Below are 27,946 nucleotides of genomic sequence, written 5' to 3'. Positions count from 1 at the left end.
TGGATATTGGTTTGATTTCAACATTTAATACAAACTTGGATAAGTACACGGATGGGAAGGAAATAGAGGGCTATGGTCTGGGTGCAGGCTGATGGGACTAGGCAGAATGATACTGTAGTTTGGCACAGACTAGATGGGCTGAAGGGCCTGTTTATGTGTTGTAGTGCTCTGTGACTAATTAACTATGCCAATTAAGTTTCAAAATTTAATCATATCTAAACAAGCGCTCAGTAAAATACACAAAACAGGTGCTGGAAATCCAGGATGAGTAAGAGTTTAATAGATTTGCAGACATTTGGTAATTTTAAATGAACGTAAAAATCACATTCCTGTGGACACAATATGAGAATTTTAAGTGCATTTCAGGCATTGTTCATAAAATGTCCATAGAGTACAGGAAAAAAACATTATTTTACATATCGCTATATTTTCAGTAGATTCAAAGCAAAAAAAAACAATTTTTTCCAGCAATTGGGTTCAAAAGATGCAATTAAATTCAACAGCCACAGATATTCAGACGTTAAGAATCTGTCATTGATAATTGATAGAAAATATTTAATAATCTACAAAATCATTTGCATTTTAAAAATAATTTTTAGTTTTGATTACTGAGACCGAGGAACAACATCCAAGCAATGAGGGCCATGCAGAGAAGAGTAACAATATTGCTTTTCACAGTCAAATGACCGAGTTGTGAGGATTGAGCCAGAGAGAGATGGACAGGGCTTGGGTAGAGAGCATATGGGGGAAATCATAAATGCTATGCATCATGTCAATCTGGAGGCCAACTTGCAGGTGCACCAGAATATTAGAAACATGTACCTTACATTAAAACTCATGGGAAGAAAAAAATAAGACAAGTGGCCTTCCAGTTGCAATAACAGAGATGACAATATGGAGATTCATTCATTTAATATATTATTGGTAACATATTTTCCAGCTCTGGTGCTGGCATTAGGCTGGAAATACAGTAATTGTCACTGACCATCCAGTCAGCAAGCACCACAGCACAGAAACAGGCCCATTTGCCTTTTCTGCCTTCCCTCCTGCTGTTACCCATGGGATCTTCTGCAGACGATCTTCAAGAGCTGCCTCCAAGTAACCCTGTCATCACCTTTCCCTGCCAAGTTCTCAGTATTCTTCAGCACTGGGTGTCAATTTCTCTAAAAATCTTTCCTGGGCAGTTATATTTCATATGGAGTTTGAGGAGAATTGAAATGTCTCCAAAGATACTTAAAAAATTTCTAGAGATGTACCACGGAGACCCTCCTAACTGGTTTCATCACTGTTTGGTATGGAGAGGCCACAGCACAGGATCAGAAGAAGCTGCAGAGGGTTGTAAACACAGCCACCCTCGTCATGGACACTAGCCTCCCCGGCATCCAAAACACCTTCAAAAGGCGATGCCTCAAAAAGGCAGCATCCGTCATTGAAGACCCCAGCACCCAGGACATGCCTTGTTCTCATTGCTACCATCAGGGTGGAGGTACAGAATTCTGAAGGCACACATTCAATGATTCAGGAACAGCTTCTCCCCCTCCACTGTCAGATTTCTGAATGGACATTGAACCCATGAACACTACCTCACTACTTCTCTCCCCCCTCTCTTTTGTTTATTTAATTTTCCTTTTAAAATATACTTCTTATTGCAATTTATAGTTTTTATTGCTAAGTATTGTAATGTACTGCTGCTGCAAAACAACAGATTTCACAACATATGCCGGTGGGACTAACCCTGATTCTGATTCTCTATCTTTCTGGGAGTGACATGTCTAGAAATCATCCAGCACAGAAAATTTTTAATATTTAAACTCACATGGATCAAAGTCTAAGCAGAGGAACCAGTAAGAGAGATAAGGAGATAGCAAGAGCCATGTATGGCAGGGGCATGAAAAACAAAGGAATGGTAAAGAACAACTTGAAAATGAGGACAGATTTGGCACATCTTTCGAACGGCCCAATCAGCTACCAGAGCGGCAGAAGTGGCTTTTGACTGCCAGGTAAATTAACCCTTCACGTTACAGTGATGCAGATAGTAGTCTCTCAGGCGATCTGCTTCTCGCCATCCCGATTCCAAGGCACCATGGGTCGTGGAATAAAACGTTCGGTGAGTAGCTTCACCAGCAAAAAGCACCTGTAAAGGCTAACAGCAATGTGAAATTATTAAATCGCACCATGAATCACAAATATCTATCCTCAAAGACTTCCATTTTAATGTTCTAAATAGTCTTCAGCCACTGGATCAGCCGTGGTCTCACTGAGGGCTAGAGTGGTCGGGTCGCTGTGTGTCCCTGCTCCCAGCTCTGATGCTTAGAGTTTAAGGTAAGCCTCGTAAACACCTCCACTTTCTGAGGAGGATGAATGGAGCTGGACTATACACACCAATTCTCACAACCTTCTACAGACGTTCAATGGACAGCATCCTAACATGCTGCACCGCAGTGTGGTACAGAAACTGCACAGGAGGGCTCTATGCCATGTAAGTAAAACTGCCTGGCCTATCTGCCATTAAGGACATATATATAGAAAGGCGTTGAAAAAAGCCCAGCAATATCTTGATAGATCCCACTCACCCCACTCTTGGACTGTTTGTCCCAATCCCATCGGGGGAAAGGCTACGTAGCATCCACACCAGGAAGCCAGACTCAAAAACAGCTTCCCCAAGCAGTACGAATGATCAACACCTCCATTCACTAACCCATCCCTCCACACCCAAACCAACACTACTTCATCATTTCCTGTCAATCACCTTATGTACAGGCACTTCTGTGCGTGGTGTCAATCAATCTATACAAACTATCTTATGTGTTTATATTTATTGTGTTTTTATGCTTATGATGTCTTTTTTATGCTGTATTGGATCCAAAATAACAGCCATTCTGTGCTGCTTTACACTTGTGTGCTAAAGAATGACAATAAGCAAACTTAAATCTTAAAATTAAAATATAGGCCATTTATTAAATATTGATAATTCATCATTAGGAAAAGGGCAAAATGACCACCCTGTATAAATTATCTGAAGAAATTAAAAGAGAAAAAAGGTTAAAAAATGATTTTCAGAAGTACAAAATATCACACACCATTTGAAAATGACCATTAACTATCTCACACAGCTATACGAGTTCACTGTGAAAAATTCAGTATGGTCCAAGTAACTACTCTTTCCTTTATTTAATTTATTAATAAGATTGGGAGAATATTGATATCATGGTTTAATCCTATCAACAGTCAGAGCCAGCTGCTCACAGCTGGAGTTGGATGCAACGACTTAAGGACTAACCTTAATTTGTGATCTAGTATGCAGTTTAATTAATGTTATAGAACGTTTCCATTAGTTTTTCTGTCTTTGACAGGCCAATCTTCCTTGAGATTCATTAGGAAATATAGAGTCATAGAAATGTACAGCACAGAAACAGGCCATTCGGCTCATCTAGTCTATGCCGAACTATTAAACTGCCTAATCGAATCGACATGCACCGGGACCTATCCAAACTTCTCCTAAACATTGAAATTAAGGTCGTACCACTCTCTCATGACCGTTTCCCCTCATGTTCCCCTTAAACTTTTCACCTTTCACCCTTAACCCATGACCTCTGGTTGTGGTCCCACCCAACCTTAGTGGAAAAAGCGTGCTTTCATTTACCCTACCTATACCCCTCATAATTTTATATGCCTCTATTCAATCTTCTACGTTCCAAGAAATAAGTCCTAACCAATTCAATATTTCCTATAACTCAGGTCCTCCAGACCCAGCAACATCCTTGTAAATTTTCTCTGTACTCTTTCAACCCTATTTGCATTTTTCCTGTAGGTAAGTAACCAAAACTGCACACAGTACTCCAAATTACGCCTCACCAATGTTTTGTACAACTTCAACATAACATCCATTTCCTGTCCTCAATACTGAGATTTATGAAGGCCAATATGCCAAAAGCCTTCTTTATGACCCTATCTTGAAAGCTGAGTGACCAACCTTAACCAATCTCCCATGCGGGACCTTGTCAAATGCCTTGGTAAAATCCATGTAGACAACATCCATTGCCTTGCCTTCGTCAACTTTGCTGGTGACTTCCTTGAAAAAATTGGTTAAACATGACCTACCACACGTGAAGCCATGCTGACTATCCGTAACTAGTCCCTGCCTATCGAAATACTCACATTACCTTCCAAAAACTTGCCCATTCCTGACGTCAGACTCACTGGCCTACAATTTCCTGGTTTATTTTTACAGCCTTTCTTGAACAGAGGAACAACATAGGCTACCTGGTACCTTATCAGTTCCTAAGGATGATTTAAATATCTCTGCTAGGGGCCCCGGCAATTTCTGCGCCTGACTTCCGCAGGGTCAGAGTGATCACGTTGTCAGGGATTGATCCACCATAATCTGCCTCTGGACAGCAAACACCTCCTCCCCTGTAATCTGTACAGGGTCCATGAAGTTGACAAGAGAAAATCTGAAGGTGCCAGAAATCCAAGCAACACATAAAATGCTGGAGGAACTTCACAGGCCAGGAAATGTCTCTGGAAACATTCTGGGCCAAGACCCTTCAGCAAGACTGGTAAAAAAGATGAGAAGTAAGAGCAGGAAGGTGTGGGGGGGGGGCGGTTTGGAAGCTGAATCTATTTTTCCTCATTTCCATCTCCTGAGAAAATACAGATGCAAAAAAATCATTTAAGATCTCCCCCATCTCTTTTGATTCCACACATGGATTACCATTCTGATCTTCCAGAGGATCAATTTTGTCCCTAGAAATCCTGTTGCTCTTAACATATCTGTAAAATCCCTTAGGATTCTCTTTCACTTTGTCTTCCAGGGCAACCTCAAATCTCCTCCATTTCCTGTACATCTGTGCTCATCCCATCTTCCCGCTGCCTTAATAAGGATAGAGTCTCTCTTATCCTTACCTACCACCCCATCAGCCTCTGCATACTTTCATACTTTATTGTCGCCAAACAATTGATACTAGAGCATACAATCATCACAGCGATATTTGATTCTGCACATCGCGCTCCCTGGAGTACAAATCGATAGTAAATATTAAAATTATAAATCATAAATAGAAAATAGAAAAAGGAAAGCAAGGTAGTGCAAAAAAACCGAGAGGCAGGTCCGGATATTTGGAGGGTATGGCCCAGATCTGGGTCAGGATCCGTTCTGCAGTCTTATCACAGTTGGAAAGAAGCTGTTCCCAAATCTGACCGTACGAGTCTTCAAGCTCCTGAACCTTCTTCCGGAGGGAAGAGGGACAAAAAGTGTGTTGGCTGGGTGGGTCATGTCCTTGATTATCCTGGCAGCACTGCTCCGACAGCATGTGGTGTAAAGTGAGTCCAAGGACGGAAGATTGGTTTGTGTGATGTGTTGGGCTGTGTTCATGATCTTCTGCAGCTTCTTCCGGTCTTGGACAGGACAACTTCCATACCAGGTTGTGATGCACCCTAGAAGAATGCTTTCTACGGTGCATCTATAAAAATTAGTGAGGGTTTTAGGGGACAGGCCAAATTTCTTTAGCTTTCTCAGGAAGTACCATACAACACGTTACCCTCTTTAACTTCAGCCATCTTCAAAGGTACCCTACAACTAAACATATCTTTACCTCCACTACCCCCTCCCTCCGCGATTCCCTTGTCCATTTTTCCCTCCCCACTAATCTCTCTCCAGGCACTTATCCCTACAAGCAGCTTAAGTGCTACACCTGCCCATACACCTTCTCCCTCACCTCCATTCAGGACACAAACAGTTCTTCCAGGTGACGCAACTCATCACCCGTGAATCATCTATTGTGTTCTGTGCTCCCGTTGCAGACTCCTCTACATTGCTGAATCCTTCGTAAAATGGGGCACTGCTTCGTTAAGCACCTCCGCACCATCCACCACAAGAGGGACTTACATTAACTACACATTTTAATTGCAATTCCCATTCTAGTTCCAATGTGTCGATCCGTGGCCTCCTCTTGCGCCAGGCTGAGCCCACCCTCAGGGTAGGGGAGTGACACCGGATATTCCGTTCAGGTACCCTCCAACCAGATGGCATGAATATCGATTTCTCCTTCCGGTAAACAAATCCCTCTCCCACCTTTTTTCTACTCCCCACTCTGACCTTTTACTTCTTCTCACCTGACTATTACTTCCCCCTGGATCTCCTCCTCCTTCCCTTTCTCCTATGGCCCACTCTCCGCTCCCATCAGATTCCTTCCTCTCCAGCCCTTGACCTTTCCCATTCACCTGGCTTCATCTATCACCTTTCAGCTAGTCTCTTTGCCCACCCCCCGCCCCAGCTTCTGGCATCTTCCCTCTTCCTTCTCCGTCTTGAAGAAGGGTCTTCGCTGAAAAGTCAACTGCTAATTCTTTTCTACAGATGCTGCCTAACCTGCTGAGTTTCTCCAGCATTTTGTATGTGTTGCTTAGGGCTCAAGTGTTCTTTTGCATTTATGCTCTGTAAGCACCTAATTTTTTCCTACTTGACTGTACAGCTCCTTTTTTCCCTTAACCAGGGCCTCAATAGCTCTTGATGTTGGCACGTGGCCAAGTGGTCAAGGTGTTGGTCTAGTGATCTGAAGGTCACGAGTTCAAGCCTCAGCTGAGGCAGCGTATTGTGTGTCTTGAGCAAGGCACTTAATCACACATTGCTCTGGTATCAAGCTGTATGGGTCCTAATGCCCTTCCCTGGGACAACATCGGTGTCGTGGAGAGGGGAGACTTGCAGCATGGGCAACTGCTGGTCTTCCATAAAACCTTGCCCAGGCCTGCGCCCTGGAAACCTTCCAAGGCTCAAATCCATTATCTCACGAGACTAACGGATGCCTGTAAATATCTCTTGAAGATCAAAGTTCCCTACACCTGTTATCGTTACCTTTTATTTTGACAGGCACATACAAGCTTTGTACTCTCAACATCTCACTTTTGAAGGCCTCCCACTTAGCAAGTATATTTTTGCCAGAAAATGGCCTGTCACAATCAACACTTGCCAGATCCTTTCTGATACCATCAAAATTAACCTTTCCCTAATCTAGAATCTCAATCTAAGAATTGTGAGAGCAACACACAAGATGCTGGAGGAACTCTGCAGGTTAGGCAGCATCTAGAGAAATGAAGAAACAGTCAGTGTTTTGGGCCAAGACCCTTCATCCAGCCCTGATATGACAGATCTCAGCCCAAAATGTCAACTGATTATTAATTTCCATGGATGCCACCTGACCTGCTGAATTCCTCCAGCATTTTGTGAGTGTTGCTCTGGATTTCTAGAATTTGCAGAATCTCTTGTATTTATGAGAATTGCAAGATCTGCTCCAAAGCTTAGATGTCAAGCCCAGCACGAAGCTCATGGGTTTGCAAGCAGCTATGATCTCTGTGTGCTCTTACATTCATCAGAGACATGGACGACAGGCAGGAATGCTCCTAATACTCTTCTCACAGATCCTCCAGATCCACATGACCAGATTAAATGAATCACTGTTGGCTGAATGCCTGCAGCGACCAGGCTCAGAGAACAGTCAGCTAAGAAGCTCAGGTACTTGCTAATCAGACAAGCAAATGAACTGCGCCTTGAGCTTGGTGATGGAAATAATTTTCAGATTGAGGGCATTCTTGAAGTCTCACTGAAAACTTACAGGTTCAGATTCACTTGTCACGAGTACGTTGGAACATACAGTGAACTGCGTTGTTTGCAGTCACTAACAGCACAATCTGAGATGTGTTTGGGGTAGCTAAGTGTCACCACACCCTCCAGCGCCAACATAGTATGCCCACGATGTCCAAGACAAGCACATAAACAGCAACCACAACAGAATCAGACAATAACAGCAAAAACACACCACGTTCACTCACTCCCATCCTCTCACACTCACAGGCCTGCAAACCCAGTACAGGGCACGTCCAGGCCTCCTGTCCTTAGCCCTGGAATTTCAAACTCGTAGACATCGGGCCTCCCAATCTGCAGTCTCTTGTCCGTACACATCCTCTACCTTTGGACTCGCTGACTTCATCCGCACTGACTCACTGGGATCCTGAGCCTCTAACTCGTCAGTACAGTGAAGCTTCTGTGGAGGTGCATCCCTCCTCAAGTCTGAACAGTAGAGTGTAGCTTGTGGAAGGAGCATGCATATAATCCAGCCACCCTCTCCATCAAACACATAATTTGGAGATCTCACACAAGGCTCTTCCACCACCTCAGAACCCACAGGAAGCATCCTTGATCCTGGGGGACTGCCCAAGAGGAAGATCCAAAACAGCAATTTTAATCTTTGAGATAGAAAATTAATGTGTACACCCAGTGGCCATTTTATTAGGTATAGCAGTGGTCCTCTACTGGCGTAAGACAATCACTTCAAGGTTTGACGTGTTATGCGTTCAGAGACACTCTTCTGGACACCTCTGTTGTAAAACATGGTTACTTGAGTTACTGTTACCTTCCTGAACCAGTCTGGTCATTCTCCGCTAACCTCTCTCATTAACAAGGTGCCCACAGAACTGCCACTCATAAATGTTTGTCGCAAACTGCCACTCTGTAAACCCTACAGGCTGTTGTGCATGAAAATCTCATGAGATCAGCTGTTTCTGGATTACTCAAACCACCCTACCTGGCACCAACAATCATTCCACAGTCAGTCATTTAGATCACATTTCTTCCCCATTCTGATGTTTGGTCTGAACAACAACTGAACCTCTCGACCATGTCTGAATGCTGTTATGCATTGAGCTGCTGCCAGACGATTGGCTGAGGAGATTTTGCATTAATGAGCAGGTGTACAGGTGTACCTAATATAATGGCCACTGAGAGGACTTTACATAATAAAGAAATCAGAATCATGACATACCTGTTCCTTTGCAGACGTTGATGGGAGAGGTTGTGCAATAAGATCTATATCATCACCTGAACTGCCAACTTCCACATAACTATAGGATCCCTTTGTGAACCGATCACTGTGCCATCTTGATCGTACTATACTCTTTGGTGGAGGTATTGAGGGGTTTCCTAAATAAAAAAAAATTTATCAGTATTTTGTAGGGTGTTTGCATATTGACACTTGTATTGATATGCAATGTGAGAAATTATACCTGTAAATTGATGAATGACTTGTGTCAAAGAATCTTTAACATCAGAGTCTGATAACTGCTCCATTAGGTTGGCTTCCTGCCCCGCCAGCACAGTTAAGAGGACATGGCCATAGCTGCAACCAGAAGACACAGTCATGAAGTCTGCATGAACCTAAATACCCTAGGTTCACTTCACAAACCTTACACAATATGCTTCACTTCTGCTCTATTAGTGTATCCAAAAATGTATATAATGTAAACTTTAAACTTTATTTTCAAACGCTAATTTCAAAAGATCAGGGGTCCCAGAACAGATCCTTGCGGAACACTGAAGGTAACTGACCTCCATGTGGAATATGTTCCATCTGCTACCACGCTCTGCTGAGCTTCTCCAGCACATTGTGTGTATTGCTCTTGGTTTCCAGCATCTGCAGTACCTCATGTCTATGATTTACTGCTCTACTGTGAAGTCTCTTTGGAATATGCCTACCCTGAAGAAGTTTAAATCTTCTCCCTTCTTTCCCAGTACTGATGAAAGGTCTTGGCCCAAATGTTGACTGTTTATTCCCATCTGTAGATGCCTCCTGACCAGCTGAGTTTCTCTGGCACCTTGTAAATATTGCTCTAAATTTCCAGCATCTACAGTACCTCTTGTGTCTATTACCTTCTGCCTTCTTTGGGCAAGCCAATTCTGTATCCACATAGCCAAGTTCCCCTGGATCCCATGCTAGTTAAATCATTAAAATTAAGTGGTTATCAGAAATTGTCTTATTGTGGGTTAGTAAATACTTCTAGGAAATAGAACTTTACACCACTGGACAGCACACACAAAATGCTAGAGGAACTCAGCAGGTCAGGCAGCATCTGCGGAGGAGAATAAACAGTCCAAGTCTCAGCCTGAGATCTTTTCCTTCATCACGACTGGAAAGGAAGGAGGAAGAAAACAGAATAAGGTGGGAGGCGGGGAGGGAGAAGGAGTACAAGCTGATAGGTCAATCCCGGTGAGGGGGCTTGTAGGTGGGTGGCGGAGGGAGATGAAAGGGAATGAAGTGAGAAGTTGGGTGGTGAGAGATGGAAATAGCTAAAAAAGGAATCTGATAGGCAAGAACAGGAGGCCACTGAAGATGGGAATGAGGTGGGCTCAGCCAACGGGCAGGCCGTGAGGGTGGTGGATGTGAAGAGAAGGGGTAAAAAGACCAGCAGAATGAGGGGAGAGGGTAACAGAGGGGAGTGATTCCCAGAATAGTTCTTTAATGTTGTTCGGGCGGGGGGGGGGGAAGGTGTAGTGGGGAAAAGTTCCCACTACCTATTAAATTCTCCCAATGATTTAGTGATGTCTGTCTCAAATAGCCTCTGACAACCAGCTCCTAGCCTTAGTTACTAAGTCTGGCACAACAATTTCTACTGACAGGAGAAGGGGCAAAGGTGGATTAAGGTGCCTTAAAACCAGTCACTCCGGGCAGATGGGGTTCATCAGCTCATCTAAGAGAAGGGAAACTCTGATCTGAAACCTCTGCTGCCTTGAGGCTATAGCCATTCACAGAGAAGGCTTCGGAGTAACCCCCGAGGAATTCCTGGTGGAGAAGCTTTTTTGGTATGCTCATCATACGGCGCGTCTTGGGCCTCTCCAGGTTTTTTTTTTACGAGGTCGAGTTGTTAGTTCAACACTCAACCCAGGCACGGATGGAGAGCGTGCAAGGGTGTCGGCTGGATTCGAACTTGGCACCTCTCACTCTGAAATCCAGCGCTGAAGCCACTACCAGCCGGCCGCAATGCTGTCGGTGCCAAAATGTATCAGTCTCTGACGATCCTTTGGATTTATCAGTTGTGTGGAGAGGGGAAGCCTGTAGCACGGGCAACAACTTGCTCTCCATATCGTACCAACTGGCTTCTGTATCACTTAGACAGCTAGGACACAATATGCATGGTTTACCCCAACCAATGGAAAGCCTCATTGGTTACCAGAAGTTAGAGAAATGTCTCTAGATAAGCCATTTGGCCTGCGATGCTGTGCTGGTCTATACTATGTTCTACTCTTGTGTACCATTCATCTTTAACTATTCTAAACTACTTGATTCCACTAGTACCCTGGTAAGACATTCCAGGTACCAACCACTCTGTAAAAAAAAAACTTGTCCCCTCACATCGCCATTAAACAAACCCCAATTAACCTTATAGCATGTCCTCTGGTGTTTATCAATTCTACTCTGGGGTACAGATTCCCACTATCTACTCTCTCTATGAATCTCATAACTACAAAAGCCTCTCAGGCCTCCATCAGCCTCTGACTCTCAAAGGAGAACAACCCAAGTTGTCCAACCTGTCCTTTTAGTTCAGGCCCTGTAATCCAGGAAGCATCCTGGTCAACCTCCTCTGCGCCCTTTTCCATAGTCATGACATCTTCCTGTAATGGAGGTGACCAAAAATGCACAAAATACTTCAGGTGCAGTGTGACTAAAGTGTTATACAAAAATGCACACAATACTTCAAATGGAGTGTGGCTAAAATTTTATACAGGCTGCACACAATCCTCGAAGTGGAGTGTGGCTAATGTTTTATTCAAAAATGCACAAAACACTCCAGGTGGAGTGTGACTAAAGTTTTTACTCTTAAACTCAACAGCCCTACCATGTCAATCACCTTCTTTGCCCATTATCCACCTGTGTGGACACTTTCAGGGAACGATGGACCTGGACCGCAGGATTCCTCTGGACCTCCATGTTACTAAGGGTGGTGGGGCATATTCTGGAGATATGGAATATGATAAATATTCATTGCAATAGCAACCCCAGTCTTCAGATCTGAACTTGGATCGTAGATTGAGGTAAAAATGCAGCTCAGAACAATGGTCTTCCTGAAGCTGCAGACTGAGATTGATTGCAAACCAGGAAACACCCAATTGACCTAAGATGTCTGCATATGTATGAGTGCAGTTTAGCGAGACCAGTGATTACCATTCATTTTGGGTGTCTGGAGTGTTGGTGAGAAGATCTAGGTGTTTGGAAATTATATGTAATTCAAAGAATGCATTGCAACTACAGTAATGGTCCTGCTGATACCTTTAATCTTTAGCATATAAAAATATGATGTGATATTAGCTTAGGGAGCCTCTCTCCAGAGTGACTCCAAATGTTATCAGCTCGTGTGTGCCAAGTAAAGGCTATTATACTACCAGCTGGCCATCTCTCTTCAGATATCATCATCATCAGTGCCGTGCCCAGTTTGAGCTTTGACCGCCATGGCCCACACACTCCTGTTTTGGGTCAAGGGGATCAATTCATTGGTATTCATTTCCAGTTCTCTGGCTGCTGTGTCCATCATCATTTGTCTTTGTCTTCCTCTTGCTTTCTTCCCTTCAATCTTTCCCATAATTACCGTGCATCCTAACTCCTCTTTCCTAATCACATTTCCAATGAAGTTATGTTGCCTTTTCATGATCTCATACATTATTTCCTTTTTGTATTTAATCTGTTCATGACATCCTCGTTAGATATTCGTTTCGTCCATGATATTCTTTGCATCCTCCTCAAAAACCACATCTCTGCTACTACAATTCATTTCCTCATGTTACTAGATATTGTCCAACATTCTGAGCCATATAACATAACTGGATAAACGTAACGTTTCAGTACTCTGAGGCGGGTTGTCATGACTAGTTTAGTATAGGTCAGTATACTCTTCATTCTCGTAAAGGTGTCTTTTGCCATCCCTATTCTTCTTTTGATGTCCACATCGCACCTGCCATCTGATGTCACCCAGCTTCCTAAGTAGCAAAAGTTCTGTACTTGTTTTATGTCTTCCTCGTTTATTCTCAGCCTGCAGATAGGATTCTCCTTCTTTTTGGATATTACCATACATTCTGTCTTTTTGCAATTGATAGATAGACCCATTATTGCACTTTCTTCAACAACTATATCAATTAAGTTTTGTAGTTCTTCCTCCATACTTGCAATTAACACAGTGTCACCTGCATATCTGAAATTATTCATGTTTTCACTGCCAATTTTGATTCCCAAGATGCCAGGGATCCCCTGCTGACCAGAATCAACCCTACCCAGTGAAACATCTTCAGAATTGTCTTGAAGATCCTCTTGACGCTGTTGTTGTGTGTTACATTTTGTGAGTTTGACCATGGTTTTCTTAGCAAATAGCAACAGTGGTTTGCTATTGCCTACCATTGGGCAAACTAAAGAAATCGCCATTTCTCTTCCCAAATGTTCATCCACCTGTACTATAGCCGTTGACATTTGAGCTCCTAGCTCATCCACCTTCTCCGTCATAAGTTCAGTTACTGAACCTGCCGGATCTGCCGTTGGCCTTCGCTCGTATCCTGAGCAGGAACCCTTGCAGGTGCTACCATTCCGGGTCAGAGCGGCCCTGAAGCAATGAATGACTAAGGGGTAACTCCACTTTCCCCAAAGCACTGAAAGTCCCCAATCAGAGCCTTATCACCAGTTCCAGTTTAGAGTCATACCCAGGACGACTCTTTAGATATATAAAGTGTAAAAGAGAGGTGACAGTAGATATCTGACTGCTGGAAAATGAAGCTGGAGAGGTAGTAATGGGGCGGGGGGGGGGGGAAGCAAATAGCGGACAAACTGAATAAGTATTTTGCATCAGTGTTCACTGTGGAAGACGCTAGCAGAATGGTGGAAATTCCAGGTGTCAGGGGTCATGAAGTTTGGGAAGATATCATTACTAGGGAGAAAGTACTTCGGGAAATTGAAAATTCTGAAGGTAGATATGTCATCTGGACCAGATGGTGTACACGCCAGGGTTGTGAAAGAGGTGGCTGAAGAGATTGTGAAGGGATTAGTAATGATCTTTCAAGAACTAATAGTTTCTGGAATAGTTCCAGAAGACTGAAAAATTGCAAATGTCACTCCACTCTTCAAGAAGGGAGAGGCAGAAGAAAGGAAATTATAGGCCAGTTAGTCCAATCTTAGTGGTTACAAAGATGTTGGAGTTAATTGTTAAGGATGTGGATTTGGGGTACTTAGAGGCACATGAAAAAACAGGCTGCAGTCAGCATGGATTCCTCAAGAGAAAATCTTGCCTGACAAATCTGTTGGAATTCTTTGAACAAATAACAAGCAGGATAAAGACAAAGGAGAATTGGTTGATGTGTACTTGGATTTTCAGAAGGCCTTTGACAAGGTGCTACACATGAGGATCCATAACAAGCTACGAGCCCATGGTATTATAAGAAAGATTCGGGCATGGTTAAAGCAGAGACTGATTGGCAGAGGGCAAAAAGTGTGAATAAAGAGAGACTTTTCTGGTTGGTTGCCAGTGACTTGTGGTGTTCCACAGGGGTCTGTGTGGGACTGATTCTTTTTACATTATATGTGATTATTTTGGATGATGGAATTGATGGGCTTGTTGCAAAGTTGGCAAATGATATGAAGATAGGTGGATGGGCAGGTGGTTTTGAGGAAGTAGAGTGGCTACAGAAGGTCTTAGACAGATTAGGAGAATGGGCAAAGAAGATGCAGATTGAATACAGTGTTGGGAAGAACCACATGGTTCTTGCTTTTTGACAGTTAGCTGGTTACAGTACTTACTGGTGAAATCACTGCTTCTTATCAAGGCACATTCAGACAATTAAGATGTTCTCAAAACAACAACTCCAAATCTGGGTGAATCACAACAAACCATTATGTTAGACACTAAAATAGATTATGTGCATAATTACCTTTCAGCTGGTTTAAGGACAATAAAACCAAGGATCTTCCTAAACCAGGTCTTCTGCAGATCTGGCGGCCGATCACTTAACGGAGATTCATCCTCCCAGACCAGTCTGATGAAATCATATTCTGGCTCCCAAAATGGCTCATCAAATTCAAGGAAGATTTTATTAACTATTCCAAACCCCATTTTCTGAATGGAATCGGTTTTGCCGGGAGGAAGTGGGGGGTAGAAGAAAGTTTTGTAATGTTCCTTAAGGAAACCTGGAAAACAATTAGTATGATCTTCAAAAAGCAGTCAACCCAAAACTCAAAGTTCAAAAAGTTCTAAGTAAATTTATTATCAAAGTGCATGTCACCATATACGACCCTGAGATTAGTTTCCTTGCGGGCATTCACAGTGAAAGACCCCACCCTTGTGCTATTTGTGTGTTTGATGGACTCAATCAGAGTGAACCAACTGTGAGTCAAACCCAAGAACCAAAACTACACAGGCCCATGAATTAAACGTTATCTCGTACTGTCAGGTTCCAAGATGACCACAACATTGCCCTGGGATTTGAAGGCTTGCATGTCTCAATGATCTGTAGAGGTTCCTTGGCTAGAGGCAGGTCCTTGTGCTTTGGCACCTGGCATGGTCACCCATGCCAAACAGGTTAAAGGGTAGAGGCGGACTAAGAGTGGTCCAGCGGTCCTCCAGGTTTGAGAGTTCAGACCAGGTTAACAAACCTGACTGGCCAAAAAATATATTACCAATACAGCAATGAAGGATCTTTCTATATCTGTGTGCGATGCTACGTCAAGGACAGATAGAGAACTAGAACCTTTATTGCTGCCCTACAAACCAGTGGTGTAACAGACAGTAAGTTGTACAGTCAGGCTGAGATTTAGGTTCATTTATCACATGTACATGGAAACACAGTGAAATGTGTCATTTGTGTTAACAGCCTACAAACCCAACGATGTGCTGGGACAGCCCGCAGGTGTCACCACACATTCCAGTACCAACATCAGATGCCCACAATGTTCAGCATAAACATTGCTGGGCTCCCCCAACAACTTGAGCTGTTTCGTGAAAGGTTAACAGGATTTTAAAAGTGTAGGATTTCATGCAGTTCATTATCACAAGAAATGTAAGGACTAGTGAGATGTGTTTGATTATTAAAACATTATAGAAGCCAAAGCTACTGCTTCATTTTTTGACCGGTACAAACAATTGCTTCCACTGGAAACCTAGAACATTTGTATGGGGGAATATTATATAAGAGTGGATAAGCATTTTGACATCCAACATAAAACTCTGGACGTTGTCAGTTTTACTTTTCCATATTGGTATTACACGGGCGTCACAGTAGCATAGCAGTTAAGTGTGATGCTACTACAGCGTGGGCTGCTCCAGGGCTCGGAGTCTCCAGTGTCGCTTGTCAGGAATTTAATGTCCTCTCTGTGAACAGTGTGGGTTTCCTCCAAGTGCTCCAGTTTCCTCCCACAATCCAAAGATGGAGTGTTAGTAGGTTATTTGGCCATTGTAAATTGTCCTGTGATTAGGTTAGGGTTAAATCAGTGGGTTGCTGGGCCCGAAAGGCAGGCGGGACGGAGTGAGGGAGTGATTCATTCATGACTGTGAAGTTTTTGAGTTGCAGATTTTCACTTTTAGACTTGTACTAATTATTCCGGAAAGCTACTAAAGTACCGAGCCTGTGAAAACTGACAAAATCTACTGTTCATTTTTGTTTGTGAGGGACAAAATGAATGTCAAATGGTATATTACCTAAAGGGACAGTGACTATAACGTGATCTGCTGGTATACTCTCGCCGTCTTCACACTCCACTACAACCGGGTAAGACTGTTTCAGAGCTGTTGGTGTTTCAGAGGAACCATTCCAATGAATGCATTTAACTGGCTTGTTGAATGACACTAAGTTCTTTGGCAGGGGTTTCATCATCTCATCAATAAGGCTGTTAAATCCCCTAAAACAAAAATCAATAAAATATTAATTGCAATCAAGATCATCATATTCAAAGTAAAAAATTAAGCTTGATCAATGATTTTGGAAAATAATTTTCATTTACTGTCATTTATTAGAGCATGGGACATTATAGCAGAGTACAGGCCCTTTGGCCCAAAATGTTGTACTGACCTTTTAACCTAGTCTGAAATCAATCTACCCTTTCCCTCACTCATAGCCCTCCATTTTATCACCCATGTACCGATCCAAGAGTATCTTAAATGTCCCTTATGTATCTGCCTCCACCACCACCCCTGGCAGTGTGTCCCATACACCCAACACACATTATGTAAAAAAAAAAATCACCTATCTGACATTCCCCTTATACTTTCCTCCAGTCACCTTAGATTTATGTCCCCTTATATTAGCCATTTCCACTCTGGGAAAAAGTTCTATACTTCATTAGGAGTTTGAAGAGATTTGGTATGTCAACAAAAACACTCAAAAACTTCCACAGATGTACCATGGAGAGCATTCTGACAGGCTGCATCACTGTCTGGTATGGGGGGCTACTGCACAGGACCTGCAAAAGGTTGTAAATTTAGTCGGCTCCATCTTGGGCACTAGCCTACAAAGTTCCCAGGACATCTTTAGGAAGCGGTGTCTCAGAAAGGCAGCATCCATTATTAAGGACCTCCAGCACCCAGGGCATGCCCTTTTCTCACTGTTACCATCAGGTAGGAGGTACAGAAGCCTGAAGGCACACACTCAGTGATTCAGGAACAGCTTCTTTCCCTCTGCCATCCAATTCCTAAATGGACATTGAACCCTTGGATGCGACCTCACTTTTTTAATATGTATTATTTCTGTTTCTGCACGATTTTTAATTATTATATATATATATATACATACTGCAATTTATTTATTTCTTCCTTCTATATTATGTATTGCAATGAACTGCTGCTGCTAAGTTAACAAATTTCACGACACATACCGGTGATAATAAACCTGATTCTCATTCTGAAGTTCCTGGCTGTCCACTCTCATCATCTTGTACACCTCTATCAGCTTCCTTCTCTCCAACAGAAAAGGCCTCATTCACTTGACTTAGCTTCATAATACATGTCCTCTGGTCCAGGCAGTATCCTGGTCTGTCTCCTCTGCATCCTCTCTAAAGTTTCTACATCCTTCCTATCATCAGCACCTAAATGATTATTATGGAGAATTAATTACTAATTAAGAAAATACATTTAAGTTGAATTAGAAATAAACCCATGTGAATTATAATATGATCCCAGACACCATGCAATAATAAAGGTCTGCAGCCAATTAGCAAATAGTAAAATTAATTTAAGTGAGGCTCCACATCCTCGTGTACCTCCAAATCTCCAGTTTGGTAAAGAAGTTCTGCTATGTCATTAGCATTAAAATTATACACACCAGACAACACTGAAGCTCAGTCCCTCGGGGAGAGTGTATACACTGTGGACAATCATAATGAAATCCGTTGTAACAATATCAGAGAATGGGGTCCTTAAGAGTTCTTGAGGACCCTAAGACTCTAGATATTGAGCTAATGATCTGCTTTGGAAAAATATGGTATCTTTTGAGTAACTAATTAATTTTAAAACTTTTCTTGTCTACAGTGTGAAAGGGGTGGGGATCAGGCAAAAATCACTCATTTTTTTTAGGCTAGGAAAATCGGTAAAACAATATTACATAACTGCCCATTTCTGGAGTGTCTGACAAGAAATGATAATGTGACGAGTCTTGGCATGAGCAGCTCTTTCAGGCTGTAATTACAAGGCATATGAAATTACAATAGCACAGTGACTGTGCCCAGGGTATGAGGTGTGGAGTGTCAGTGTACAGTAACAGTGAATGGGGGGATGAAGGGGGTGGTGAGGGACTGTGGAGAGGAGTGTGTCAGTGTCAGTATGAGGTGTGGAGTGTCAGTGTAAAGTGACAGTGAATGGGGGGATGAAGGGGGTGGTGAGGGACTGTGGAGAGGAGTGTGTCAGTGTGGGTATGAGGTGTGGAGTGTCAGTTGAAGTGACAGTGAATGGAGGGGATGAAGGGGGTGGTGAGGGACTGTGGAGAGGAGTGTGTCAGTGTGGGTATGAGGTGTGGAGTGTCAGTGTAAAGTGACAGTGAATGGGGGGATGAAGGGGTGGTGAGGGACTGTGGAGAGGAGTGTGTCAGTGTGGGTATGAGGTGTGGAGTGTCAGTGTACAGTGACAGTGAATGGGGGATGAAGGGGTGGTGAGGGACTGTGGAGAGGAGTGTGTCAGTGTGGGTATGAGGTGTGGAGTGTCAGTGTAAAGTGACAGTGAATGGGGGGATGAAGGGGGTGGTGAGGGACTGTGGAGGGGAGTGTGTCAGTGTGGGTATGAGGTGTGGAGTGTCAGTGTGAAGTGACAGTGAATGGGGGGATGAAGGGGGTGGTGAGGGACTGTGGAGAGGAGTGTGTCAGTGTGGGTATGAGGTGTGGAGTGTCAGTGTACAGTGACAGTGAATGGGGGATGAAGGGGTGGTGAGGGACTGTGGAGAGGAGTGTGTCAGTGTGGGTATGAGGTGTGGAGTGTCAGTGTAAAGTGACAGTGAATGGGGGGATGAAGGGGGTGGTGAGGGACTGTGGAGGGGAGTGTGTCAGTGTGGGTATGAGGTGTGGAGTGTCAGTGTGAAGTGACAGTGAATGGGGGGATGAAGGGGGTGGTGAGGGACTGTGGAGAGGAGTGTGTCAGTGTGGGTATGAGGTGTGGAGGGATAGTGACGGTGAATGGGGAGAGGATGAAGGGTGTAGAAAGGTTGTGGAACAGCACGATTGAAATAATGTACATGAAGGAAAAACAGCCTCCAGAATTTAAATTTAAAGCTTACACAGACCTTGGAAAAGTGCAGTCAATCCCAGGCAGCATCACGTATTGACCATACGGCCGTAGTGCCAACAGATCCAAGCTGTCAGTGCCTGCCACACAACATTCCAGTTTAAATTCCACATTAAGCAGGGCCAGTTTAAGATTGCACAGTTCCTCGTCGTCTTTCCAATTTTCTGCACACTGAGCTATTTCACACTTGAGAAATCTGCCCAAACTCTGGACTGGTTCTGTCTTTGATTGGAAGAATTCTCTGCTTTTCAGGAACAGCGTTGAAAATAATTCCTCCGTGGAGGCTGCTATCTCTGGGTCTATTCTCTTCCCAGAGCTGGTGTAAAAGGTTGACACGCCTGGTAGGTGAGCATCTAGTTGCACTGCCTGGTTCTCCTCGGACATTGCTGTTTCATCCAGAAGACCGTATTGGCCAGCTAACTGAAATACAGCATTCTGCTTCGAGGGGCCGTGGATCCACTGTGCTCCTATTTCAACCAAACCTTTTGCTGAAAGAAATTTGCACAGAAGCATTTTCATTATAATGGAAATTGCAGAGGGCACAGTCTCAGAATAGAGGGACATCCAGTTAGAACAGAGATGAGGAGACATTTCTTCAGACAGAGGGTGGTGAATCTGTGGAATTCATTGTCATAGACTCCAGTGGAGGCCAAGTTGTTAAGTACATTCCAGGTGGAGGTTTATAGAGTGATAGTCAGGGCAGCACAAGGAGAAGGCAGGAGAATGGGATTGAAAGGAATCATTGATTGAAAATTCATCTGTGATGGGATTGCGGAGCAAAATTGATGGGCCAAATAGGCCAATTCCGCTCCATTACCTTATGGTCTTATGATATGTTATCTGCTCAGTCTTGCCAATAGATGTTTTAATAAATTATAGATGAGTGAAACAGGCTCTTCTGCCCAACTTCTCTACGCTGTGTTGCCCAGTGAGCGCATGCCATCTGCCTGCACTTGGCCCACACCCTCTAAACCTCTGCTATCCATGTACTGATCCAGGTGGCTTTTAAACGTTGTTAATGGGCCTTCTTCAACCACCATTTCTGGCAAACAAGGGTTCTATTCCTGCAACACACATAAAAGTTGCTGGTGAAAGCAGCAGGCCAGGCAGCATCTCTGGGAAGAGGTGCAGTCGACGTTTCAGGCCGAGACCCTTCGTCAGGACTAACTGAAGGAAGAGTGAGTAAGAGATTTGAAAGTGGGAGGGGGAGAGGGAGATCCAAAATGATAGGAGAAGACAGGAGGGGGAGGGATGGAGCCAAGAGCTGGACAGGTGATGGCAAAAGGGATACAAGAGGATCATGGGACAGGAGGTCCAGGAAGAAAGATAAGGGGGAGGACCCAGAGGATGGGCAAGGGGTATATTCAGAGGGACAGAGGGAGAAAAAGGAGAGTGAGAGAAAGAATGTGTGTATAAAAATAAGGAAAAGATGGGGTACGAAGGGAAGGTGGGGCATTAGCGGAAGTTAGAGAAGTCGATGTTCATGCCATCAGGTTGGAGGCTACCCAGACGAAATATAAGGTGTTGTTCCTCCAACCTGAGTGTGGCTTCATCTTTACAGTAGGGGAGGCCATGGATAGACATGTCAGAATGGGAATGGGATGTGGAATTAAAATGTGTGGCCACTGGGAGATCCTGCTTTCTCTGGCGGACAGAGCGTAGATGTTCAGCAAAGCGGTCTCCCAGTCTCCGTTGGGTCTCGCCAATATATAAAAGGCCACATCGGGAGCACCGGACGCAGTATATCACCCCAGCCGACTCTATTCCTGCTGCTGTTTGTAAGGAGTTTGTACGTTCTCCTTGTGACCGTGCGGGTTTCCTCTGGGTGCTCCAGTTTCCTCCCACATTCCAAAGACAGACTAAGTTACCAGGTTGTGGGCACGTGACACTGGAACCAGAAGCACGGTGACACTGGAGGGCTGCCACCACCATATTCTCGACTGTGTTGGTTATTGATGCAAATGACACATTTCACTCTAGGTTTTGATGTACATTTGACTGATAAAGTCAATCTTTATCTTTTAGTTGATGAATCTTCAGTTTCAGAAGATGTCAATGCAGACTGTTCTATTGGCAATGTACACACAACCTTGGCCTTGTAGTTTCTCTCATTATGGTGTTCTCATGAATTTCTCATCATATTTAAGAAATAGGAAAGGAAAACAGCCCCTTCCCCTAAGAAAACAGGCTTCCAACAGGGAAGTACCTCGCAGTCCATGCCAAAGCTGTACTTCACAGGGCACCACAGAGCACAATGGTTAGCCTGACATGATTACAGCTCAGTGTTTTGGAGCTCACCATCAGCAACAGCACCCCCAACATCACCCACACATCCACCGTCACCCACTCACTATCACCACTCACCCCAACATCACCCACCCACGATCACCTGCCCACCCACCGTTGCCTACTCACCATCACTACCCCATCCAACACCACCCACCCACCCATGATCACCCGCCCACCCACCATCGCCCACTCACTATCACCACCCCACCCACCCATCGTCGCCCACTATCACCACCTCGCCCACCCACCGTCACCCACTATCATCACCCCATCCACCATCGCCTACTCACCATCACCACCCCACCCAACATAATACACCCACCATCTCCCATCTACCCACCATCACTATTGCCCCCACTGTAACCCACGCACTATCGTCCACCCATCTACCCATCGTCACCCATCCACCCACCCATATATCACCTGCCCACCCACCCACCATCACCTGCACACCACCTCCTCCGACACCTGCCTCAGGCAGCAGCACGATCTGCTCCAAGTACAGCTCCTTCAGTTTCTCCACGAACAAACAACTCTGCTCCTCAAGGCTGCCCAGACATACAATATAATTTTGGTTGATCTATGTTGGGCTCAGCTCCTCTTGTTTCAGTCCCTCATAGCCCTCAATTCTTTGATTTTCCAAACATTTACCTGCCTCCTCCTTAAATAAATCCATTGATCCAGCTTCCACCACTCTCTACGACAGAGAATTCCAGAGACTCACCATCCTCTGAGAAGAAATTTTGGTGACCTCTGTTTACAATGATTGGATGTTGTTCTCTTGTTTTGTGACTCTCTCACTAATGGAAACAACTCAATGTCCAGATGCAGGAATTTGACCCAAAATGTCAACAATTCCTCCCAGTTGCTGTTTCACCTGCTGAGTTCTTCCAGCAGCTTGTTTGATGCTCCAGATTCCAGCATCTGCACTCTGTTGTATCTCCATCTCAACATCTACCTTGTCAAGCCCCCTTAAGATACTACTTGCATGAATAACGTTGGGCATTGGAAGCACAACAAGCTCGATCCTGAACCCCGAGTGCTGCTTGTATATTCATACTGGTTTAATCAATGATCAATTGATCAATGATTTTGATGATGGTATAGATGTCTTTGTTGCCAGGTTTGCAGATGATACGAAGATTGGTGGAGGGGCAGATAAGGGTAGGATGCAGAAGGACTTGTACAGATTAAGAAAATGGGCAAGAAAGTAGCAAATTAAATATAATGTTGGAAAATGCATGGTTATGCACTTTGGAGGAAGAAATAAATGAGCAAACTTATTTTCTAAATGGGGAGAAAATCCAAAAATTTGAGATGCAAAGGGACTTGGGAGTCTTTGTCCAGAAGAACCTAAAGGTTAACTTGCAGGTTGAGTCGGTGGTGAGGAAGGCAAATGCCATGTTAGCATTCATTTCAAGAGGTCTAGAATACAAGAGCAGGGATGTGATGCTGAGGCTTTATAAGGCACTGGTAAGGCCTCACCTTGAGTATTGTGAACAGTTTTGGGCTCCTCATCTAAGAAAAGATGTTCTGGCATTGGAGAGATTTCAGAGGAGATTTACAAGGTTGATTCTAGGAACGAAAGGGTTATCATACCAGGAATGTTTGATAGCTCTGGGTTTGTACTCACTGGAATTTAGAAGGATTGGGCGGGGGGGGGCGGGTATCTCATTGAAACCTTTCGAACATTGAAAGGCCCTGACAGAGCAGATGTGGAAAGGATGTTTCCCATGGTAGGAGAGTCCAGGACAAGAGGGCACAGCCTCAGGACAGAGGGGCGTCCTTTCAAAACAGAGATGCAGAGAAATTTCTTTAGCCAAAGGGTGGTGAATTTGTGGAATTTGTTGCCACATGCAGCTGTGGAGGACAGGTCATTGGGTGTATTTAAGGCAGGAATTGATAGGTACTTGATTGGACATGGTATCAAAGATTATAGGGAGAAGGCTGGGATCTGGGGCTGAGGAGGGGAAGTAGAAAGGGTCAGCCATGATTGAATGCCGGAGCAGATGCAATGGGCCAAATGGCCTAATTCTTCTCCTATGTCTTATGGTGTATTATTGTCTCATGTATGGGTAGCGGGGTGGAGATATGTCTCTATAAAAGGAGACATAATGCACTCTTTCCCTCCGCTACAGGTCACTATTGGGCAATGTGTAACTTAGCTCACCCGATCAGGGTCACGTGAAGCCATGGGAGTAGGTGGTGGATGCTCGTGTGAGCAGCTGGTGCACACCACGAGTCCTGGTTATGTGACCACAGATGCCAGACAATCTCTGACGAGTATTGAGAATAACTGGGGACATCCGTCTTGTAAAGACACTGCCCAGAAGGCAATGGCAAAGCACTTCTGAAGTGAAAATATCCCAAGAACAATCATGATCATGTGACCATTATCACTCAGACCATCCAGACACAGCACATAATGATAATGATGGTTGTCACATGTCCTAAGACACAGTGAAAAGCTTAACTATATGAACAATACGCAAGACCATTACACAGCTTATTGAGATGGAATAATGTAAAATAATAACAAAGCAGAAGAAAGTCTAATAGATAATGAAAAGTAAAAGATTAAGTCAAGATCAAAACAATATAGATTGAGATCAAGAGTGCATTTATACAAGATTCACTCGAGGGCAATTTAAAAAAAACTTCAAGTGTAACAATCATCAACAGTCACGTGCATGCTATCACCAAGAAGGCACACCAGTGCTTCTACTTCCTCAGAAAGCTAAGGAAACTTGCAATGATCCCATGACTCACCAATTTTTACAAATGAATTCTTTACAAATACATCTCAGCTTGGTGGGGTAATTGTTCTGAGCTGCGAACACCCCAGTCTATCACACAAAATAGACGCCCCTCTACTGACTGTCTACACTTAGGAAAGTAGCCAGCGCAGGAACCCCCCTCCCACCCTAAGCATTCTCTCTTCTCTCCACTCACAATAGACAATAGGTGGAGTAGGCCATTCGGCCCTTCGAGCCAGCACCGCCATTCACTGTGATCATGGCTGACCATCCACAATCAGTATCCAGTTCCTGCCTTATCCCCATAACCTTTGATTCCACTATCTTTAAGAGCTCTGTCCATCTGTATCTTGAAAGCATCCAGACTTGGCCTCCACAGCCTTCTGGGGCAGAGCATTCCATATATCCACCACTCTCTGGGTGAAAAAGTTTTTCCTCAACTCCGTTCTAAATGGCCTATCCCCAATTCTTAAACTGTGGCCTCTGGTTCTGGACTCACCCATCAGCGGGAACATGCTTCCTGCCTCCAGCATATCCAATCCTTTAATAATCTTATATGTTTCAATAAGATCCCCTCTCAGCCTTCGAAATTCCAGAGTATACAAGCCCAGTCGCTCCAATCTTTCGGCGTATTACAGTCCCGCCATCCCGGGAATTAACCTTGTGAACCTACGCTGCACTCCCTCAATAGCAAGAATGTCCTTCCTCAAATTTGGAGACCAAAACAGCACACAGTACTCCAGGTGTGGTCTCACCAGGGCCCTGTACAGCTGCAGAAGGACCTCTTTGCTCTTATACTCAATTCCCCTTGTTATGAAAGCCAGCATGCCATTAGCTTTCTTCACTGTCTGCTGTACTTGCAAACTTGCTTTCAGTGACTGATGTACAAGAACACCTAGATCTCGTTGTACTTCCCCTTTTCCTAACTTGACTCCATTTAGACAATAATCTGCCTTCCTGTTCTTACCAGCAAAGTGGATAACCTCACATTTATCCACATTAAACTGCATCTGCCCACTCACCCAGCCTGTCCAAGTCACCCTGCATTCTCATAACATACTCCTCGCATTTCACACTGCCACCCAGCTTCGTATCATCTGCAAATTTGCTAATGTTACTTTTAATTCCCTCATCTAAATCATTAATATATATTGTAAATTGCTGCGGTCCCAGCACTGAACCCTGCGGTACCCCACTGGTCACCGCCTGCCATTCCGAAAGGGACCCGTTAATCGCTACTCTTTGTTTTCTGTCAGCCAGCCAATTTTCAATCCATGTCAGTACTCTGCCCCCAATACCATGTGCCCTAATTTTGCCCACTAATCTCCTAAGTGGGACTTTATCAAAGGCTTTCTGAAAGTCCAGGTACACTACATCCACTGGCTCTCCCTTGTCCATTTTCATAGTTACATCCTCAAAAAATTCCAGAAGATTAGTCAAGCACGATTTCCCCTTCGTAAATCCATGCTGACTCGGTCCGATCCTGTTACTGCTATCCAGATGTGGCGTAATTTCATCTTTTATAATTGACTCCAGCATCTTTCCCACCACCAACATCAGGCTAACTGGTCTATAATTCCCTGTTTTCTCTCTTCCTCCCTTCTTGAAGAGAGGGACAACATTAGCCACCCTCCAATCCACAGGAACTGATCCTGAATCTATAGAACATTGATAAATGATTACCAATGCGTCCACGATTTCTAAAGACACCTCCTTAAGTACCCTGGGATGCAGACCATCAGGTCCCGGGGACTTATCAGCCTTCAGACCCAACAGTCTATCCAACACCATTTCCTGCCTAATATAAATTTCCTTCCATTCATCCATTACCCTAGATCTTTTGGCCACTATTATATCTGGGAGATTGTTTGTGTCTTCCCTAGTGATGACAGATCCGAAGTACCTGTTCAACTCATCTGCCATTTCCTTGTTCCACATAATAAATTCACCCGTTTCTGTCTTCAAGGGCCCAATTTTGGTCTTAATTATTTTTTTCCTTTTCACATACCTAAAGGAGCTTTTACGATCCTCCTTTATATTCTTGGCTAGTTTACCTTCGTACCTCATTTTTTCTCTGCATATTGCCTCTTTAGTTACCTTCTGTTGCTCTTTAAAAGTTTCCCAATCCTCCGGCTTCCCACCCGTCTTTGCTATGTTATACTTCTCTTTTATTTTTATACTGTCCATTACTTCCCATGTCAGCCACGGCCTCCCCTTACTCCCCTTAGGATCTTTCTTCCTCTTTGGAATGAACTGATCCTGCACCTTCCACATTATTCCCAGAAACACTTGCCATTGCTGTTCCACTGTCATCCCTGCTAAGGTATTGTTCCATTGAACTTTGGCCAGCTCCTCCCTCATAGCACCAAAGTTCCCTTTGTTCAACTGTAATACTGACACTTCTGAGTTTCCCTTCTCCCTCTCAAATTGTAGATTAAAACTTATCATATTATGGTCACTACCTCCTAATGGCTCCTTTACCTCGAGGTCCCTTATCAAATCCGGTTCATTGCACAACACTAAATCTAGAATTGCGTTCTCTCTGGTAGGCTCCAGTACAAGCTGTTCTAAGAATCCATCTTGGAGGGACTCCACAAACTCCCTTTCTTGGGGTCCAGTACCAACCTGATTCCTCCAGTCTACCTGCATGTTGAAATCCCCTATGACAACTATAGCACTCCCGTCGGGCAGGCGTACAAAAACTTGAGAGCATGTTCCACCGGGTCAAGTACTATTTCCATTCTGTTTGGATCTCCCAATCTACCATGTTGCACCTTATTTATCTGTTTGCACTGCCCTTTCTCTGAAACCAAAGTACTACACCGTACCACCCCGATATACTAGGTATCTGAGAGGCAATATGGCGACAAGTGGGAGAGGAGGAGTGACTCCTGTCACAAAATGAAAACAGTCACCCCGCACCGAATGCGGCACTGCACTGGAGAGGGGCAGCGGCCTCTCGGCCCCTAATCACTCGAAACCTCTGACAGCGCCTGAGAGTCAGCCTTGAAAGCCCGCATCCTTCCACCAGCGGTGTCCCCCTACTCTGGGCTGGGCTGGCATGCTGTTTGGCCGCCGCTCCCGTCCATCACCGCGCCGCCAGTCTCACCGAAGCCGCGGCTCCAAATGCGGCCGCCGCACCGCTCCGTTGCCTCTACGATGCGCACCCGGCCGAAGCCGTGCTCCGTCAACCGCTGCGCTGCCGCTATCCCCGCGATGCCGCAGCCCACAATGACGATGCTGCAGTCCCGGCCCGGCAGGAGGTCACCATCAGCGCCAGCCATTCCGCTTGCCGATATGGCTCGACTGTAGCACTGCCTCTGCCAGTTCACTTTGCGCAGTGC

At 44.4% G+C, this 27,946-nt stretch overlaps 1 protein-coding gene across 1 annotated transcript; it reads right to left on the bottom strand.

The window, feature by feature from the left end:
- Nucleotides 1–264: 264 nt before the first annotated feature.
- Nucleotides 265–27,946, bottom strand: paox (polyamine oxidase). Its single transcript, XM_072282917.1, has 7 exons — nucleotides 27,712–27,946; nucleotides 19,556–20,045; nucleotides 16,492–16,691; nucleotides 14,729–14,984; nucleotides 9,055–9,167; nucleotides 8,814–8,971; nucleotides 265–2,143 (listed from the first exon to the last, which is right to left on the bottom strand). Exons 1-7 carry the CDS (start codon nucleotides 27,884–27,886, stop codon nucleotides 2,006–2,008), a joined length of 1,530 nt encoding a protein of 509 aa, XP_072139018.1. The 5' UTR covers nucleotides 27,887–27,946; the 3' UTR covers nucleotides 265–2,005.

This window comes from Mobula birostris, chromosome 18 (genome assembly GCF_030028105.1).
Source record: "Mobula birostris isolate sMobBir1 chromosome 18, sMobBir1.hap1, whole genome shotgun sequence".
NCBI classification, from domain to species: domain Eukaryota; kingdom Metazoa; phylum Chordata; class Chondrichthyes; order Myliobatiformes; family Myliobatidae; genus Mobula; species Mobula birostris.
The sequence above is the reverse complement of the archived record's forward strand: the minus strand, read 5'-3'. Positions and strand labels throughout refer to the sequence as shown.

Coding starts and splice junctions, on each gene's coding strand:
- paox (XM_072282917.1), bottom strand. CDS start 27,886: ATGGCTGGCGCTGATGGTGACCTCCTGCCGGGCCGGGACTGCAGCATC. Junction 20,046..27,711: donor CATTTGGAGCCGCGGCTTCG/GTGAGACTGGCG, acceptor AATTTCTTTCAG/CAAAAGGTTTGGTTGAAATA. Junction 14,985..16,491: donor TATAGTCACTGTCCCTTTAG/GTAATATACCAT, acceptor ATTGTTTTCCAG/GTTTCCTTAAGGAACATTAC.